Source organism: Drosophila takahashii, chromosome 2L (assembly GCF_030179915.1).
Source record: "Drosophila takahashii strain IR98-3 E-12201 chromosome 2L, DtakHiC1v2, whole genome shotgun sequence".
In the NCBI taxonomy this organism is placed as follows: Eukaryota; Metazoa; Arthropoda; class Insecta; order Diptera; family Drosophilidae; genus Drosophila; species Drosophila takahashii.
In genome coordinates this window covers 20,142,352-20,158,505 of record NC_091678.1, presented here as the reverse complement: position 1 = coordinate 20,158,505, position 16,154 = coordinate 20,142,352, and the positions used below count along the sequence as shown (strand labels likewise).

General features: G+C 36.3%; 4 protein-coding genes, 3 long non-coding RNA genes and 1 other non-coding gene across 9 annotated transcripts; 5 read left to right on the top strand and 3 right to left on the bottom strand.

Moving 5' to 3' along the window:
• Positions 1 to 716: 716 nt before the first annotated feature.
• Acp26Aa (Accessory gland protein 26Aa) lies at positions 717 to 2,006 on the top strand. Its single transcript, XM_017153018.3, has 2 exons — positions 717 to 856; positions 909 to 2,006. Exons 1-2 carry the CDS (start codon positions 823 to 825, stop codon positions 1,952 to 1,954), a joined length of 1,080 nt encoding a protein of 359 aa, XP_017008507.3. The 5' UTR covers positions 717 to 822; the 3' UTR covers positions 1,955 to 2,006.
• Positions 2,007 to 2,038: 32 nt separating this feature from the next.
• Positions 2,039 to 2,624, top strand: Acp26Ab (Accessory gland protein 26Ab). The gene is made up of 2 exons (XM_017153002.3): positions 2,039 to 2,179; positions 2,238 to 2,624. Exons 1-2 carry the CDS (start codon positions 2,149 to 2,151, stop codon positions 2,474 to 2,476), a joined length of 270 nt encoding a protein of 89 aa, XP_017008491.2. The 5' UTR covers positions 2,039 to 2,148; the 3' UTR covers positions 2,477 to 2,624.
• A 3,017-nt stretch (positions 2,625 to 5,641) lies between these two features.
• On the top strand, positions 5,642 to 6,733 carry LOC138914828 (uncharacterized). Of its 2 annotated transcripts, XR_011420644.1 has the most exons (3): positions 5,642 to 6,232; positions 6,290 to 6,392; positions 6,530 to 6,733. It is a non-coding gene; the product is annotated as an uncharacterized lncRNA (long non-coding RNA). The 2 variants fall into 2 exon arrangements; XR_011420642.1 differs by having other exon boundaries at positions 5,642 to 6,392.
• Positions 6,734 to 7,259: 526 nt separating this feature from the next.
• LOC108065130 (uncharacterized) lies at positions 7,260 to 7,552 on the top strand. The gene is made up of 2 exons (XR_001770287.3): positions 7,260 to 7,341; positions 7,415 to 7,552. It is a non-coding gene; the product is annotated as an uncharacterized lncRNA (long non-coding RNA).
• A 1,607-nt stretch (positions 7,553 to 9,159) lies between these two features.
• On the bottom strand, positions 9,160 to 9,890 carry LOC108054765 (uncharacterized). Its single transcript, XM_017137827.3, has 2 exons — positions 9,732 to 9,890; positions 9,160 to 9,666 (listed from the first exon to the last, which is right to left on the bottom strand). Exons 1-2 carry the CDS (start codon positions 9,763 to 9,765, stop codon positions 9,326 to 9,328), a joined length of 375 nt encoding a protein of 124 aa, XP_016993316.1. The 5' UTR covers positions 9,766 to 9,890; the 3' UTR covers positions 9,160 to 9,325.
• Positions 9,891 to 10,833: 943 nt separating this feature from the next.
• On the bottom strand, positions 10,834 to 11,538 carry LOC108054767 (uncharacterized). Its single transcript, XR_011418645.1, has 2 exons — positions 11,084 to 11,538; positions 10,834 to 11,025 (listed from the first exon to the last, which is right to left on the bottom strand). It is a non-coding gene; the product is annotated as an uncharacterized protein (transcript).
• An 89-nt stretch (positions 11,539 to 11,627) lies between these two features.
• Sfp26Ac (Seminal fluid protein 26Ac) lies at positions 11,628 to 12,194 on the top strand. The gene is made up of 3 exons (XM_017137828.3): positions 11,628 to 11,732; positions 11,793 to 11,957; positions 12,024 to 12,194. The coding sequence occupies exons 1-3, from the start codon at positions 11,711 to 11,713 to the stop codon at positions 12,083 to 12,085; spliced, it is 249 nt and encodes an 82-aa protein (XP_016993317.3). The 5' UTR covers positions 11,628 to 11,710; the 3' UTR covers positions 12,086 to 12,194.
• A 63-nt stretch (positions 12,195 to 12,257) lies between these two features.
• LOC138913073 (uncharacterized) lies at positions 12,258 to 12,955 on the bottom strand. Its single transcript, XR_011418648.1, has 3 exons — positions 12,882 to 12,955; positions 12,625 to 12,824; positions 12,258 to 12,567 (listed from the first exon to the last, which is right to left on the bottom strand). It is a non-coding gene; the product is annotated as an uncharacterized lncRNA (long non-coding RNA).
• Between the last annotated feature and the right edge of the window lie 3,199 nt (positions 12,956 to 16,154).

Below are 16,154 nucleotides of genomic sequence, written 5' to 3'. Positions count from 1 at the left end.
TGTAGAAAAATATTTTTATGAGTGTACAAAAAAAGTATATTTTAAATATTCAAAATTTAGTTGCTTGCTGCTCTGTGACCAAGATACAAGGTCAATATATAGATCCAGAACATGTGGAGCAAGAACATAGCAAAGAACTCGAGTACGTGGAATCCCCAGAAGCGTTTTCTTTCAACCAAAAGCTATTAAGTCGAGTACAGTTTGAACTGGACACGCAGTTACATATTAACACAAATTTAAGGTCAATGGTAAGACAGCGTGTTTTGTTTTTAAATAATATTACCCAAAGAGCAAACGAAGCCATGCAAAATTGGACTAATACGAGGAATGCAGTGATGAAAGCCCGGCAACTATTTTCCCAAAAGAAAATCAAAGTCGATCATAGTTGGCTCTTGATGGAGCGATGCCAAAACGCGCGGCATCGCGTTGAAAAGGTTCACCGAATTGCCGATACTATAGCCGACAAAAAGGCTGAGGGACTCCATCCCGTGGCGAGAAGGCATTTTCTAATGAAGTATCTAAGGCTTCTGGAGCATTTCGAAGACCAGGTAGAACAAGAAACCCGTGCTGGTATGGGGTTGTCCAGGAAGCGTAGAACCCGAAAACCTGAAGACCCCGTTTAAATTAAAGCTTTAAAATAATAATATTGTTGATTTTGAAAAATAAATGCAATTAATGTGACTGCTGGCATGGGATAGTAAAAAATAATAGCTTAAGAAAAGTCAAGCAGAACGAAACACTGACCTTTTCTAACCACGGAATAGTCTATATAAGGAAGGGCTATAATGCAGTCAATACTTTAAGCAGAACGGTTTCCTCGAGATGAGAGTGTTATTTTTTTGCTCTTTAGCTCTACGTAAGTTGCCTTGTGTAAGGTTAGACATTTCTAATAGTGATTATTTTGTTAGTTCTGCTGGTTAACGTAGCAGAAGCAAAGGAACCGGATCCACCTATGAAAGATTTGCCGAAAAGTGATTTGTCACTAATTTATTCTAACAAAAACTTCTCTGCACCCCAGAATGTTTCACCCAAGAGTGAATCTCTGCAAAGCAATTCTTCCAAGAACGATGTGGTGAAAAATGATCTTCCCTTGTTGCAAAGCTATGCACCGAAAGGAGATTCCCCTGTAAAAGATCTATCTGAGCAAGAGTCGACTAAAAATGATTCTTCAAAGCGCGATTCTGTGCCTCAAAATATTTCCCTCAAGAATGATTCGCCACTGACTAGATCTCGTAGGGCAGATTTTGGGGTGAAGAATCTACCAGTGAGGGATTTGCCCCTAGAAGATGATCCTAATAGCGATTATTCGCCGTTGAGTAATTCTTCGGTAAGCCCACAAAAAAACGATTCCCTGCTGCGAAGTGATCCGCTTAAAACAGAACCTCCGCTCAACAAAACAACCAAATCGGATTTCGAACTATTAGTACCGAGTAAAAAAAAATTAAAAGGGGTCCCAGGCAAAGATGCGCAAATTACATTTTCGCCTAATGGGGCAGTCAAGAAGCTACAAATCGTGTTATCAAGAGAACGGGTCAAAACTGAGATCTACCGGAACGTGTCCAGCTACTTGATGAAGAAAATACAATCTAAAAAATCGGAAGTTCTCAATGCCCAAGTGCTACGTAGTAATATAGCGGCCGAGATGAATGATGTAAATCGTCAGCTGCTGGAGATTGAAATACAGCAGGAAAATGTCCGAAAGCTGCTGAACGAGTGCCAGGGAACACTCTCCGGAAAGGTTACATATCGTCTGGCCAATATCGAGGCCAATAGGTTGGTCAAGGAAGAGCGGGAGCCCATCATCAGGTATAGCCACCGGAACAAGTACCTGAAACTCCTAAGGGAGCTGCGCCGGAGAATAAAGGAGGAAATTCAGAAGATCTCTAGGCTAGTGGATGACACAACCACCACCGAGAACCCCACTGATGGGATATTTCCAACTCTACCTTGGTAGGGGGATCACAGTGATCACATTGTTTATAAGTCAAATACATTCATACGCAACGTACCGATATTAATGATTCATAGTAAAACCTTCAAATGGCGCAGCTACAAAAGATTACAATGTAATCCGGAATAATTCCGATTCTGTACGCATAGGTTATAAGTTCTTAAAATTCCTTACAGTCTAAATAACTACTTTCTACAATGAAGAACATCGTGCTGCTCTGCATTTTTCGTAAGTTTTAAAGGTTGTTTGGGATTTTTAAAAACTCCTCTTTTTATAATTTACGCAGAATTCATTTGCCTTTGGCAATTCACTGAGGCGGCTCCATATATAAACATTCAGTCTAGTTCAAGATCAAAGTCCCAGCAAATGGTAGGCGGCTTTATGAGAACTATTTACGACTACAAAATTCAGGACAATGTGAACGATGCATCTGGACAACTGGTTCACAGACGGCAGGCGGATTTCAAATCGGATCTAATGAGCCCGAATGAGGTAAATCAAGTGCGCAGTCAACTGATCGACTAGAAGTAGAGTACCCTGTATATTTAGCAAGCAGGTTATTTTGTATGTACGCTTTTTAAATGAGCAATAACCAATAATAAAACGCGTCATAAATAAACATGCGCATAATTTTGTAATCATAAAATTAAATATATAGGCTAACCACAATCCAGTTATCTTCTTTTTTTGAAATATTGTTAAAAATTACGAAACGGTTATTCCATAACTTTTAAGGGAGAACGAGCAGACAAAAGGACGTAAATATAAAATTCCATTTTTCAGGTCCACTTAACCTGTAAGTCATAAAGAATCCTCTAGATCAACTTTCTCAAATAAGGTATCAGTAATAGGCAATATTCTGGCGCCTCTTTAGCATCAGGTCTTATGATTTCGACCGACATTTACCTGTCTTTGGCTACCTGTAGACCCCGCCGTGATCTTCTTCGTCTGCCCTAGTTTCCGCGATAAGAATGCATCAGAATATTGGACTTAACTGGAATTCTGTATAGTATAGTGTTACAAGTTATTAAAATGCCCTTTCCCTGCTTGAGAGCGTTTTGTTTGACAGATTTATGCATACTTTCATTTTGAGCATCGTACCCTTTCTCCATTTCTTCACTGCATGAGTTCCGAAAATTTGTGTAATTTATGGTACGGATTTTGTAAGCTGTAAATGAGTTCACTTTTATTGCCGGTTGTTAGGAACTATGAAGAATATATGTATCTCCAAGCCCATAAAGTATTACCACTAAGTAGCACAGTTCACTTATTAAAAGGAATTCAAACTTCGGCTTGTACGTAAAATCGTTTTAACTCATTTATTTTAATCCTTTTAGGAATTCAGTAACCAACAAACATCTAAACCTCCTGTCTAAGTCAATCTTCTGACTCACATTTTTTACGAGCCGCACTCAGTAAAAGTGTCACGTAATCAAACATGAAAACATACGAAAATAAACTTCAGATAAACACATACTTAAATGCAAGAATGTTATTATATTTAAGGCACATGACAATCCATTATGAACCTTTAAACAAAAAAAAATATATATATCTACATACTCGTACATACCAACACATTTTTCATATCATATCATTTATATTGCTTGGCCACAAGACGGATGCCGCACAACAAAAATATTCGTCCAAAGAGGCAAAGCCGCTTTGTCATGTTGATGACAGCTTTAACAAAGATGGAATGAGTTAAAAACTTCATTATTTTGGCAAAGAAAAATATCTACTACATTATATCATCATCAAAATCGTCCAGACTAAAAAGTTTTCCTTCTGTAAACAGAAACGTAAAGGAGCCGAAAAATCTGCCTAAAATAGCCAGAACTTTCAATTGAGTTAGGACTTTTTCCCCAAGTTATCACACTAAAATTAATTTAAGGAAATTGTTGTAAGAGCATATATTTGTTTTGGCCAATCTAAAATATCCGGTTGGTACTAATAGTTTTTGATAGATGATAAGATTCTCTAAGGACTCACACCCTCATTAATAAACGGATTACATACTTAAAAATAATTAAACATTTTTAAAGCAAATTGGTTAACACTCCTTGATTTCTACCTGAATCTCGAGTCAAGTGAACACCTGGCCAAGGGTGCAATCCGAACACTTCACAGCTAAGTGTTCACTACTTAGCCAGCTCTCACACTGAGTTGGTTACTTTCCAAATGACTTTTGTATCAATCGGAGGACAATGAAAATTAAATCGCATTCGTTGCGACGCAGGACAGGAAACGGAAACGAGAAACAACCGTAACAACCGAAACATCGATTCGCATTCAGTGGAGACATCCTGCGGTGTCTTTGTGCCTCTGAGCCCCTTGAAGTGAGTCCCGACTCATGAATGAACCCAGAAATTGCCTACACGAAAATACATTTCCACTCATTGTTTATTCGAAAACGTTTTATCTCAAGCTGGGAACCTGTTCATCTGCCAGCCAGTTAGTTTCTATGTTACCTCAGTTTAAAAATAAACCAAAATCACAAATTTACTTTTTATGAAAATTTCGTTTGTAAAAATAGACAGAGAATGCCAAAAATCTTAAAAAAGCGGAATATGAAAAATCGAATTTTTTAAATTGGTAATTTGAAAATAAATAAATAACTTTACGCCTCTTTTTGATATTTTATGGTTTTTTTTACCGCATTCATTATTTGTTTAATCCCAATAATAAAACAATAAACTTCACTACAGAAAGACCAAGTGCTACTTTCAGAGGGATCTTGAATATTTGCAAACTTAACAAACACAATGTGTTTACTTAGGTGCAACCCGTCTGATAAAATTATGATAAGATTTGATTCATGCCTTTCTGTCCATAGCGACTTCGACATCCTGTTTCTCTTCGACACCGCGTCCTCAGACAATTGCTATGATCCAATTACAAATAAGTGCCTAAAATCATAAACAAATCTAAAGCCAACACAAAGGGGTTCATTTTGCGACATTTGCCTCCTGCAGATAAGACTTCATTTTCTGTGACAAGCAAGCCATCTGAATTTGAGAAACAATTGAGGATAAATATAAATATATATATAATTCCTATCAAAGAGCAGAATTTAAGGTAGACATTTAAGGAAGTACCAAATATTCTAATTAAAAACTTATCAGTCAATTATAGTTCTCTGCAATAGTACAGTACTAAGTTATTCGCAATGTATGCACTAAGGTTTGTTTTTGTTTGTGGATGTGAATTAGACAAATAGATAAAAATCACTGAGCATCTGCAAAAAATAACAATTCATTTGGTTTAAGTAGTGAACCATTAAGCAAAGAGTGATAAGTGTTATAAAATAAATTGAATTGTTATTCGCAATACCCCAGGCACTCTAAAGCAATAAATTTGGTTTTCTTTTCATTTTAAGAAATATTGCCTTTTATTCTCAAGAAGGATGCTTTGGTGTGAAAGGATAAAATATAAAATGCCAAAAAGCCACAAAATGTCGATAGAAGCACAACAGATAGATAGGCTGCAAGCCCATGCTGCCTTTGGAAAACACTCGAAAAAAAATTCGACAAATTAAAAAATGGTTACCAAATTGTATAAAAAACAAACAAAACTTTCTTCAAAATAAAATTTTTTTCCAATGGGCATTAGGAGTTTTCTAATTTTAACATGTTTTCTAATTTTCAGTCGATTTGGAATATATATCCTAAATGAAGAATTTTATAAAGACTTTTCTTTTTCGGTGTACCTTTTCAATTGAAGTGTTTGGAAAGAGTTTCTATCCAATTAATTAACCTTTCTTTTATTTTTCTTCGGGCGAGTTAGCGCTTTTGTCCCCCAAATGACAGAAGTACAGAAATGGCAAAATTTGGGGCTAATCAGTTAATTGGCCGATTCGAGATGCCGGTAAGCAATCGGAGTGCTGGGGAGTGTGCGTGGCTTTCTGCTAGAGTAGGCCCAAGCAAACTTTAATTGTTTACACAATCCCAAAACACATGATTCACGCGACCGTGAAATTCCGATAAGACGTGAGTTCTAAGCTTCGGAGGAGTTCAGTTCATGGATTATTGTAATCTGTGCAGGGAAATTGAGTAACTGCTCAATCGATTGGCAATTTTGCGATTCTCCAACTCGGCTCCCACGTCAGTCTCCTGCAGGCTGGTTTTTTTATGGCTGTGTGCGGTTTCTGATTCACGTTTTGCTAATTTCTCCGAATTCATTTTCTTGTCTCGCTGTGTTTGCCATTTTCTACGGCTTGGGGTTTCCCACACGCCCCTCTTTGGTTTCAATCAATTAGATTGAAAGTGAAAAGCTGAAAGTGTGAGTGAAAATTATTTTCAATCAAACCACTTTGATTAGAGCATTCATTTTGATTAGCTCTAATGAGGCGGGCGACTGTCGGCGGGAGTATGTACATAAATGTCGATATCTGTAATTGCCGAGTCGGTTTATGCAATTCTCCGTTCCTACAATTCCATCGGTAAGTTGGCCCACTTGCCTATTTGAGCACCCGCACAGTAGGGAAATTAATTTCAAATTTGTTTCTGCCCGTAAAATAATAATCAAAAAAGTCAGCAGACCACAAAATTAATTTGGGCTTCTGTTTCTGTTCCTCAGATGTGCACCACATGAGTCGATCATACACTTCCCAAAAATGTGGCTTAACTTTTTGAATAAGCAAAACATGTTGAATATCTTTAGTTGCTATGATAAATACCTTAACCTTTATTTGAGGTAAATAATTTCTGTTTACAGTTAATGTTAATGTTAATAATTTATATATGCGAATAAACATTTTTATTCATTTATCTGAAATAATAATTATTTTATATTATGTTTAAGGGTATACACTTTCCGTTTCATTTATTTTCTCGATTTTTATGTCTGGGCTTTCAACCAAGTGGCACTTGTTCTGATTAACCCTTTGGTGGAAGCCCAAATAATTATAAATTAATGTGTAACCAGCTGCCGTTCATTCCCCATCTCCCCTTTTATTTCCATTGTTTTTCCCTTTTTTGCGTCTGTTAATATAATTATGTGCGGTTCGTATTGGTTTTAATTGTGCCGCTTTTGATCTTGTGTTTGGCACAATTTTGGTTGCTAAACCAGAATTTTTGTTTATGAAAATATTTGTTGTCAGAAAAGTATATTTCTGAGAAAGAAACCATTTAGGAAAATTAAATAATTTCTGTTTCCAGGAATGTTTTTGTATTGTTGAAAAATATATCTAGTTGCATATATTTTACTAAGTTGAATAATTATCCAAATATACTTTTATTTTTAAAAATTACCTTGAAGAATAACGAATCTGAAAATATGATTATCCAGACCCAATTTGCTTAACAGTCACTGATATGAATCAACTTTATATTAGTGTGACTTTTTCCATTGTCCCTGGTGGATGGATATGAGATTCTTAAAAACTATAAGTATTGTCCTTTATGCAGGTTTAAATATTGGTCACCCATACTAACTTTTTTATATTTTCGTACCCATTACTAGTTGTGCTTGGCTTATCTTTATTGTTTGTCGCCAAACAAAAGCAGAAATGGTACAATTTGCATAAAGGCATCCCATATCCCATAATAGGACCGACCATTTAAGTTTAAACACTGCAATAAACTTTATTTGTAATGTGAACTTCGTTGTGAATCTTTAAAATGCCTCGTAAGGTGTGTTGAGTTATTGATTTGTGGAAAGCGCTAAGCCAAGGGATGCCCATTGCATTCAGATACCTTTGAGCAACAGAATATAGAAGGTTTGCAACGAGTGATGAATCACAATGCTTTCAAGAGAAATGGGTTTATGGCTAATAAAAAAGGTATAATTAAATACATGTTTTTAAGAGGTGGATAAAACCAATAGATTCTATTTTAACTTAGTAAGAGTAAAATTTAAATTATTTCTAGATAATATTTAAAAATTCCTCATCTTTAAAGCCTTATAGCTTTAAAAACGTAGAGGAAAAAATCCCACGAAAGAGGTTTTCTTTACTCTGATTTTGACTGCTGGTATTAACACAAAAAAAAATGCGAAAATACATAAAGACTGGGTTCTAGTTATAGGAAAGGTATTTGTCAAAAACCTAACTTTTTAATTTCTTTTGTTATTTAAAAGAGTTATCAATGACTTTTAGTACCCTCGGAGCTCATTCATAGCCGACTGTGTCAATTTGTCAGTCATCCGCTCATTCAAAAACTCGAGATGTGTTAACATGTAAATTGATATCTCAAAATTGTTCATTGCCTTAATGACTGAGAACGAACGCAGCTCAAAGGTAAAATTTACGATCGGCGGAAGAGGCAAAAGAAAAATGCAAATAAACCTATTTACATACTATGAGTATATGCGATGAATAAACTCGGTAATGATGCCCTACAAATGGATTAACCGACGATGCCCCGATCAATGGAGCTTTCGTGTGGTTTTATTTTTATGCTGTCCCATGCCGGTTCGCACCCAAGACATTGTCTCTGTGGTTGGACTGTCGGTGTTCGTTTTGTCGTCAACCTTACACTGACTTCATTGATAAAACTTGTTAGAGCTGTCGCTTCCTCTTTGTAAGTGATTGTTTCTCCCAGTCTCGGTGGCTCTTTCGTGGCTTTTTTTCAACGCAAATCTGGTCGACCGGATCTGGTCGATTGGTCTTTTGGTCAGTCGGTCTCTCCCTGGCCGGTGTCGATGTCATGTGACTGTCGTGGCCAGTAGACTCCTCGGCGGAAGTTGATATGGGAAATGGATTTGAGTAGCAAATTCTTCGTCGTCACTTCCCTAAAAGTTGTATGTACAGCTTTTGTTAACTAACTGTTGGAGTCGAATCTTCCTAATATTAGATTTATTAACTGTTATTTTAATTTATAAATAGCATGCACTAGGTTCGTATTTTTATATTTCGAATATTTAATAGTAGTTATTATAAAATGCATTTTTATTAAATACCACAGAACATTTTTTAAAAGATTATTATTTTTAGGGAAAATAAAAAAATGGATTTCATGCATATTTATATAATACCATAACATTTTCCTTATGTTTATTTATTTTGGGACACCATTTCGTTATCATTCACATATTTTTTATCAATGATTATATTTTATAACCTACTTAATCGTTTAAAAAAATGTTCTTTATTATTTGGGGTCAACTTCTTTTTATCAAATAAATATTACAATTTTTAAATATTCAAATTATTATTTTCTATACCTTCTTTTAAGTAAAAACCTTTTCCTTTAAAACATCCGTAGAACTTGTATATTTTTTATGCAATTTTATTAATGCCCATGCTAGAGGTTGGAATACATAAAATACCGGAGATTAAGATATGTGTGTGTGTCTTCCTTGTGTGTGGGTGTGCAGGCTCCATTTAGATTTTTAGCTGCTGCTGGTGCTCCTTAATGTTGGGACATCCTCCGACTAAGCCGCTAGGGTATCGGCCGGAGCCTCATCCAATTTCGGGGATGCACCTGGGGCCGGAACCAAGGGTTCTGCATTGGCGGAGAGGGCCACGAAGTTGGCATCAGCACCGGCGGCCAGAGGTGCCTTTGGTTCCAGCGGAGCAGCTGCTGGCAAGGGACTGGGATTTGCCTCTGCCCTCGGACTGGGATTCGGACCTGGGTCGGCTGCTGGGCTGGCTACGGGCTCGGGGTCGGGCGAAGGCTCCGCCTTGGGCTTGGGATCGGCCACTGGACTGGGTTCGGGAGCTGGCTCCGGCAGTGGAGAGCCGTAGGCGCTGTGGAGCACCACAAACGTTGCCACTAACAGAAGGACGGCGGCTACTTTTAGTTTATCAAACGTTGGCCGTGTCAAAGGGACTACTTACCACAGGCGAATGCGAATACCGTCAAGAATTTCATGGTCCTCGGACTGAACTGACTACTGCTGGAAAGGGGTCTCCTTATATAGGTCGCCAGCCACTTGGCCCAAGTACGGCAGCCAAACAGCGACGAGAATCAATTAGATTTAATGCTCGCCTTGCCCACTGATATGGTCACTGAATTGTGGTTTTCTTTGCCCTGCCTCGATGGGAATTAATCGATTTCGATGCACTCGTATGTAATGAAAATGAAACGCTGCGCTGTGGGAGATATGACCAAGCGAATAAGAAGTAAAACCTACGGTAGTTGTAAACGGCAGCGTTTCACAAAAAGCCTTAAATTGTAATGTTACTTTATGTAGCATTCTGAGTGTGCAAACTAATTTTATGCTTTACATCTACACATCCCTTCGATTTTGAAGATTAAAAGTTTACAATTTTGTTGAATTTAATTTCTAACAAGAGAGTGGGCGTGGCGCTCAGTTGAAATAAACTTACGCTGCGTAGGAAGCTCAAGAATATGTGTGGGAAATCTCAACCTTCTAGCTTTTGTAGTTTCCGAGATCTCAGCATTCATACGGACAGACAGACATACGGACAGACGGACATGGCTATATCGACTCGGCTAGTGACCCTGATCAAGAATATATAGGGTCTGAAAGGCTTTCCTTTCCCTGTTACAAACTTTTGCACGAATACAATATACCCTTTTACTCTACGAGTAACGGGTATAAAAATAATTAAATAATATTTAAAGTGAATAATAGCTGCCTACGAATTTGTCTTTGTGTTGAAAACATACCTAGCATACATATCTATTAAAATTATTATACTGGTTTTTGAACTTACTAAATTTTTGAATTTTTTTTTACATTAATTATTAAGTTTATTTATCATTATAAGGGGGTAAGGCTGTATGGTTTAGGGTGAAACATGTAATATAAGTAAATAGAACGTTCAGTTCAGTTCTTATTATTTATTTATTCGATTGACAATTTTAGTAACATATTTAAGAGTTTTCAAATTATTAAGTTTATTTATCATTATAAGGGGGTAAGGCTGTATGGTTTAGGGTGAAACATGTAATAAAAGTAAATAGAACTTTCAGTTCAGTTCTTATTATTTATTTATTCGATTGACAATTTTAGTAACATATTTAAGAGTTTTCAAATATCACCAGATATTTTATATGGTGTTTTGTGCGTTGTAGTCGTCGGAGCCCATGGATATTGGTTGCTATTTTTCTCTGCTGACCCATATACGGCATTTCCATAAGGTCTCAACATGGCGAACACAAAGACTGAAAGATATTAATTTTTTAAATAGCATGGTTCTACTTTTAAAAGAATTTTACTTACTCAATCCGACCAGAAGTTCTGTCAAGTGCATTGTGATTGCCTTACAGTAATGTGACCGACTCCTATGGTTGGCAGTTTATAACGCACTTTCAAAACATCAAAATGGGCCAATGCATTGGGCATAAAATCAATTTACAACACATCACAGTTTCAAAGGTCGTAAACAATATATTGATTTTTATGATTTCAGATAAGGACTTCTATTAAAAAGGGAAGTTTAAATGCATTTTTCTGGTGAAAAATCACAGCACCCTTTAAATGTTTTGACTAAGCCTTTCGTGATAAGTTGCAATTTGTGGGCTTTGACCTCCCTTTACAACTTTTTTAGTTTACTCTTTTAAACAACCAAATCAACAATGTCTGAGGAATTAAATTGTGGTAATATTTTGACTTATTTAACTTAACTAATTACTTCTTTAAGGTAGCTCACAATAAATAAGGTAAGCTATAAATAGCATAACCATATCCGTGAAGCAAATAATTTTGTAATAGAAGAGTAAAGTAATAAATTTTTGTTTAATATAACTGTTACAAATGAGATATGTTTCAGTACTTAACTTTGGAAATGTCATTACTGGCTAAAGATTTTAGTACTTTTCCAAAGTAGTTAGAAAATTGATCGTCGCTATGAAGATCCATCTCATAATTGGTAAGCCCTTAGCATTTATTGAATTAATTCTTTAGTTAATAAGCGGCTCTGAATTTTAAGTTTCAATAATAGTGGCGACTACCGTAGCGGAAGACGAATGCACCACTTGTGATTGGAAAATGGATGTTCATTGCGGAAAAGCTGCTAATGGTTGTGTGTTTACTGGTCTAAATCGTTGCCAAGTTGAACGTGTTTCATGCCGTCGGGAGCAAAAAGGAATGCCACGTAAGACGAAAAAGAGGATTAAAGTTATTTTATGGTAAAATAAATAAACTTTATTTATTTTTACAGCATTTAGCGAAATTGTTAAAGGAGTGTGCCCAAAGGACAAACCAAAGTGCAAAAAACTTTGATAGATACCTCATCTACTTTATCGGCAGATAATTTATACAACTTTAAAATAACTTACTGTTTCCGAAGTCCTTGAACTTAATAAGACACAAACTAAAATTTGTTTACAAACATTTTAATAGATTTATTACTAGCTATTCCGTATTTAAATGTGTGGGTAAACTTATTGTTTAACTAATTTAACAAAGCAAATTATGCGAAAATCTAAAATTGTGTTTTTTTAGTTAAGTGCTATAGTACAGGGTAATTAAAATATGTTTTTTAAATTTTAGGGTCGCTCACCAAACTGCGTAGCCTGAGATTATTTAGTTTGGTCTTTACTTTCTTGTGATTCCCAATAAGCCTAAAAACTCTTTGTCTGAGGTTGCTGCAATCTTGAATTTTTTTGACTAGCGGTTGCTGTAGCATAATTATCTTCTTGAAACGAAGCTTTTCAAGCAAAATTGTTTCGAAATGTTTGATTGGCTTACATTTGCGGATGTGCCTGTATGTTGAGGAAGAATTTAAGCATTTATATGGAAATGTGAAATGTTTATATTACCTAAAAGACATAAGAAAAAATGTTTCCTATATTTTTTCATCTCTCCGGTAACGCTAATCTGATGAATATGCGAATTGTCGCTTCGGTTTGCTATTTGCGAAGTGTTTGATTTTTTAATTCGATTCTTTTCGGTAATGACTTATTAAGAAGGAACTGTGCCTCATATACAATTGAAGAAAGGTTCACTGGGCTAATGTAACCTTTTAAAAAATGTTGTTTTAAAACAAATGCAATTTTTAAATATTTTATTTCTTTACTTTTTTAAACCATTAAACCATGTAATTTTTACTGTAAATTCTTTAACTTGTTCCACGTAGAACAAGTAACTTAGCAATGCGACATTTTCTACCATCGTTTTATGAGTACTAATGTGATTCAAAAAGTTATAGTTCCCCGTAAGCTTTTTACATAATAAAACCTTTATTCATTTTGTTCTTGCCCCACGCTGCTCTCGACCATGAAAACAAATACCTTTTCAAATATTTGAAAGTTTTTACAGTTTTTTTATAAGCTTTGTGGAGTTGCAGCGTTGCATATTCAAGTTTATTGAAGAAACCCCATTCCCATAATTTTCTCAGCTGCGCTTATTTATTCGTTCAATGTTGTATATACATATTTGTATGTCTCGTTTGGCTAGTAAATATTATGTTTCTTTAATGGAAACGTCTGAGGAAATACAATGCATAGAAACGTTTAATGAGCTGTGGTAATCATATATCGATAATATCTTCTTAAAAGTGGCTTGAAATTTTTTCAACTTTCGAGTAGGATAAAAATTGGACTAATTGACAATAAATGAAGCATTGAAATACACAATTTCGGGATCCGATATTGTGTAAGCGATTCGAATACGATAGAAATCGAAAGTTAATGTGCCGTTTTCAGTGAGGTGTTAAGCCAACATTAGTAAAGTGAGAAATCACACCGATGTATTTTTGGTGCCTTTGCCACTTTCAAAACGCATTATTAAAAACGTTCTTGGCCCACATCGATTCCGCGGACTAAGAAAATAATTATTAACTGACTAAAAAAGAAGAATTTTTGCATAATAAATCATCAAGCAGTAATATATCATTTTAATTATGGAACTGCAAGCAGACTGCAAACTAAAAAAAAACAGATCCATCAGATCCAAAATGGAAATCCATCAGTTTGTACTTAAAAGGTAGTTAAATATCGTCTTAATGCCAAAATATATTTTAATTTGTATTATTATAATGACTTTGTTAAATAAAATTTTTATCTAAAAAAAACTGACCTACATATTTTATATGTAATTAGCGCCTTGCGTTTCTATTAGAAAACCACTCAAGGCAAATATAAAAAGACTTTTGTTTATTAAATGCCGAACTTCTTGATTAGTAACCATGATACGAATCAACAATAAATACACTCTGCGCTAATGAGTTATGAGGGCAAAGCGATGCGTATCCTTTTGAGGGATACGTTGACGCCTTTTCGCTTGACCTGGCAAAGGCGAGGCCACCTGGCCAGGACGTCGGCGGAAGTCCTCCCGTCCCGCCGTCCCTGTGTCCAAGGTCCTGTTCTTGTCTCCGACCCAACTGCTGATGCCACCTGTTTGGGTCTTCAAGCTGTCGTTCCTTGGCCGCTGAAAGTTTCGGTTTTTTATTGGTTTTTTGGCTTAAATAAGATACTCTTTGTTGTTGCTGGCGATTTAAGCCGCTCGTGGCACTTGCCACTTGAGCAGACGCCGCAATCGGAAGTTCTTGTTTATGATATGGATACCATCGATGCCATCGGCAGCTATATCAGCTGCTGCACTGCTGAGGCTTGATTTATGGCCATCAATTGTTGTGATCGCGATTAGGGTAAGTGATGTTTAGGCCGTAAATAGATACCACTTTGCTCCGATTCGAATTTCGATTAATTCAATCCAATACAATCCAATCCAATCATTTCGGTATATCTAAAGCGGCTTTAACCGGCCTCCACTTAGTGGCAACCCATCTAAACAAATCATTTGAGCGCAGAATTCTATCTCGAGGTGCCTGCAACTTGATAGATTGCTTGAATTGTAGCTCTACTCTTACGCTTCTGCCTTTTTTCGTTTTTATTTATGGTTTACAGCTACTATTTATAGGAAATGTGCTCAGCACGCAAAAACTGGCTACCCGAGGGGAAGTCGGAATCGTAACCCACTTGACAGACTTCGCTGCCATCCGGCGCAGATGGAGATGGAGACGGAGATGCAGATGCAGATGCAGACCAACACAAGTGCACCTCGAGCTCCAACATTTTTGTTTACAATTGGAGCACGTCTGTTTTGGCTGCGGCAGCTGCTGACCATTGGCCATTAACTTGCAGCCGGCCAAGCTGAGTCTGCAATTACAACTCAAAGCGCGTACAGGCTGAATTACTCGGGCAGAAATGTTGGTTTTCTGTTCTGTTTAGGTTTAAAAATAATTCTGAAATAATTGTTGTATCAAAATACTTTTTGAAAATTATATATTGTAAGCACTTCTGTAATACTAAATTAAAAATTTGATGGAGCTACACACAAAAACAATACTCCCAAATTAAATTGATATGCGCATTGTAAATTTTTGCTAATTATATGCATATCGTTTTATTATGCAATACTGGTAAAATTTATATTAAATAGTATAATAATTTATTCAAAAATAAAATATTTTCCATTGCGCTTTTCCAATTGCTCGTCATTTTCAGTTTTGTAGGTTTCACTGTATTTGAGCTGAACAAACACTCTGTGTTCACCGCTCAGCGACTTCTGTAACTGGAGCATACCTTCGTAGCGTCGCCGTCTTCATCTGGAGACTGGGCTTTCCATTCCCCGTGTGTCAAAGACCCTGCCACCAAGAATGCCTCCCCCAACTAGGGTCGGTGTGTACTTTTCACACGCTTGTGTGAAAAGCGTATGATACCATTTTCATGTCCACACTGTGCTTCACAAATATTTAACCGTTGGGCAGAGGAATGCCATTTAGCTACGAGATGTAACTTTTTCTTCCCTGGGGTTGATAGCCTTCATAATGATCCCAGCAGTGACTGACCAAGAGAACTGAACGGGCGCTAAAACAAATAACGATTGCTACTGATTTAATTAAATTTCCTCTAGCAGATATTTATTTTCGAGGGTCTGCCCGCTTCAATCTATCCATTTGTTAAACGGCGACCTCTAATTAGGGTCTGATTCATGAATACTTAATTGCCGCCCCGGGTCAGTTGCATAAGTTTGCCGTGCTCCAACTAATTAAATCACTCTCAATAGACAAACAAATAAAATTGGTTCCGCATTTTTCGCACAAATTTTTCACAACTCTGCGAGTCCATCACCGACATCCACTCATCAACTTCATCTATCAAAATCTAATGAATTTTACTTTGCTCATCAGTTCTTTTTTTTGCTTCCTTTTCATCCGCAAATTATCGAGCAACAAAAATCATCTTTTTTTTTGGTTCGTTGATGATAATTTCACTTTCATTAACAATTTTTGGACTTTTTGACTTTGTCATAATTAATTTTTCAACTTTTGCTTTTCTTCGTCTGT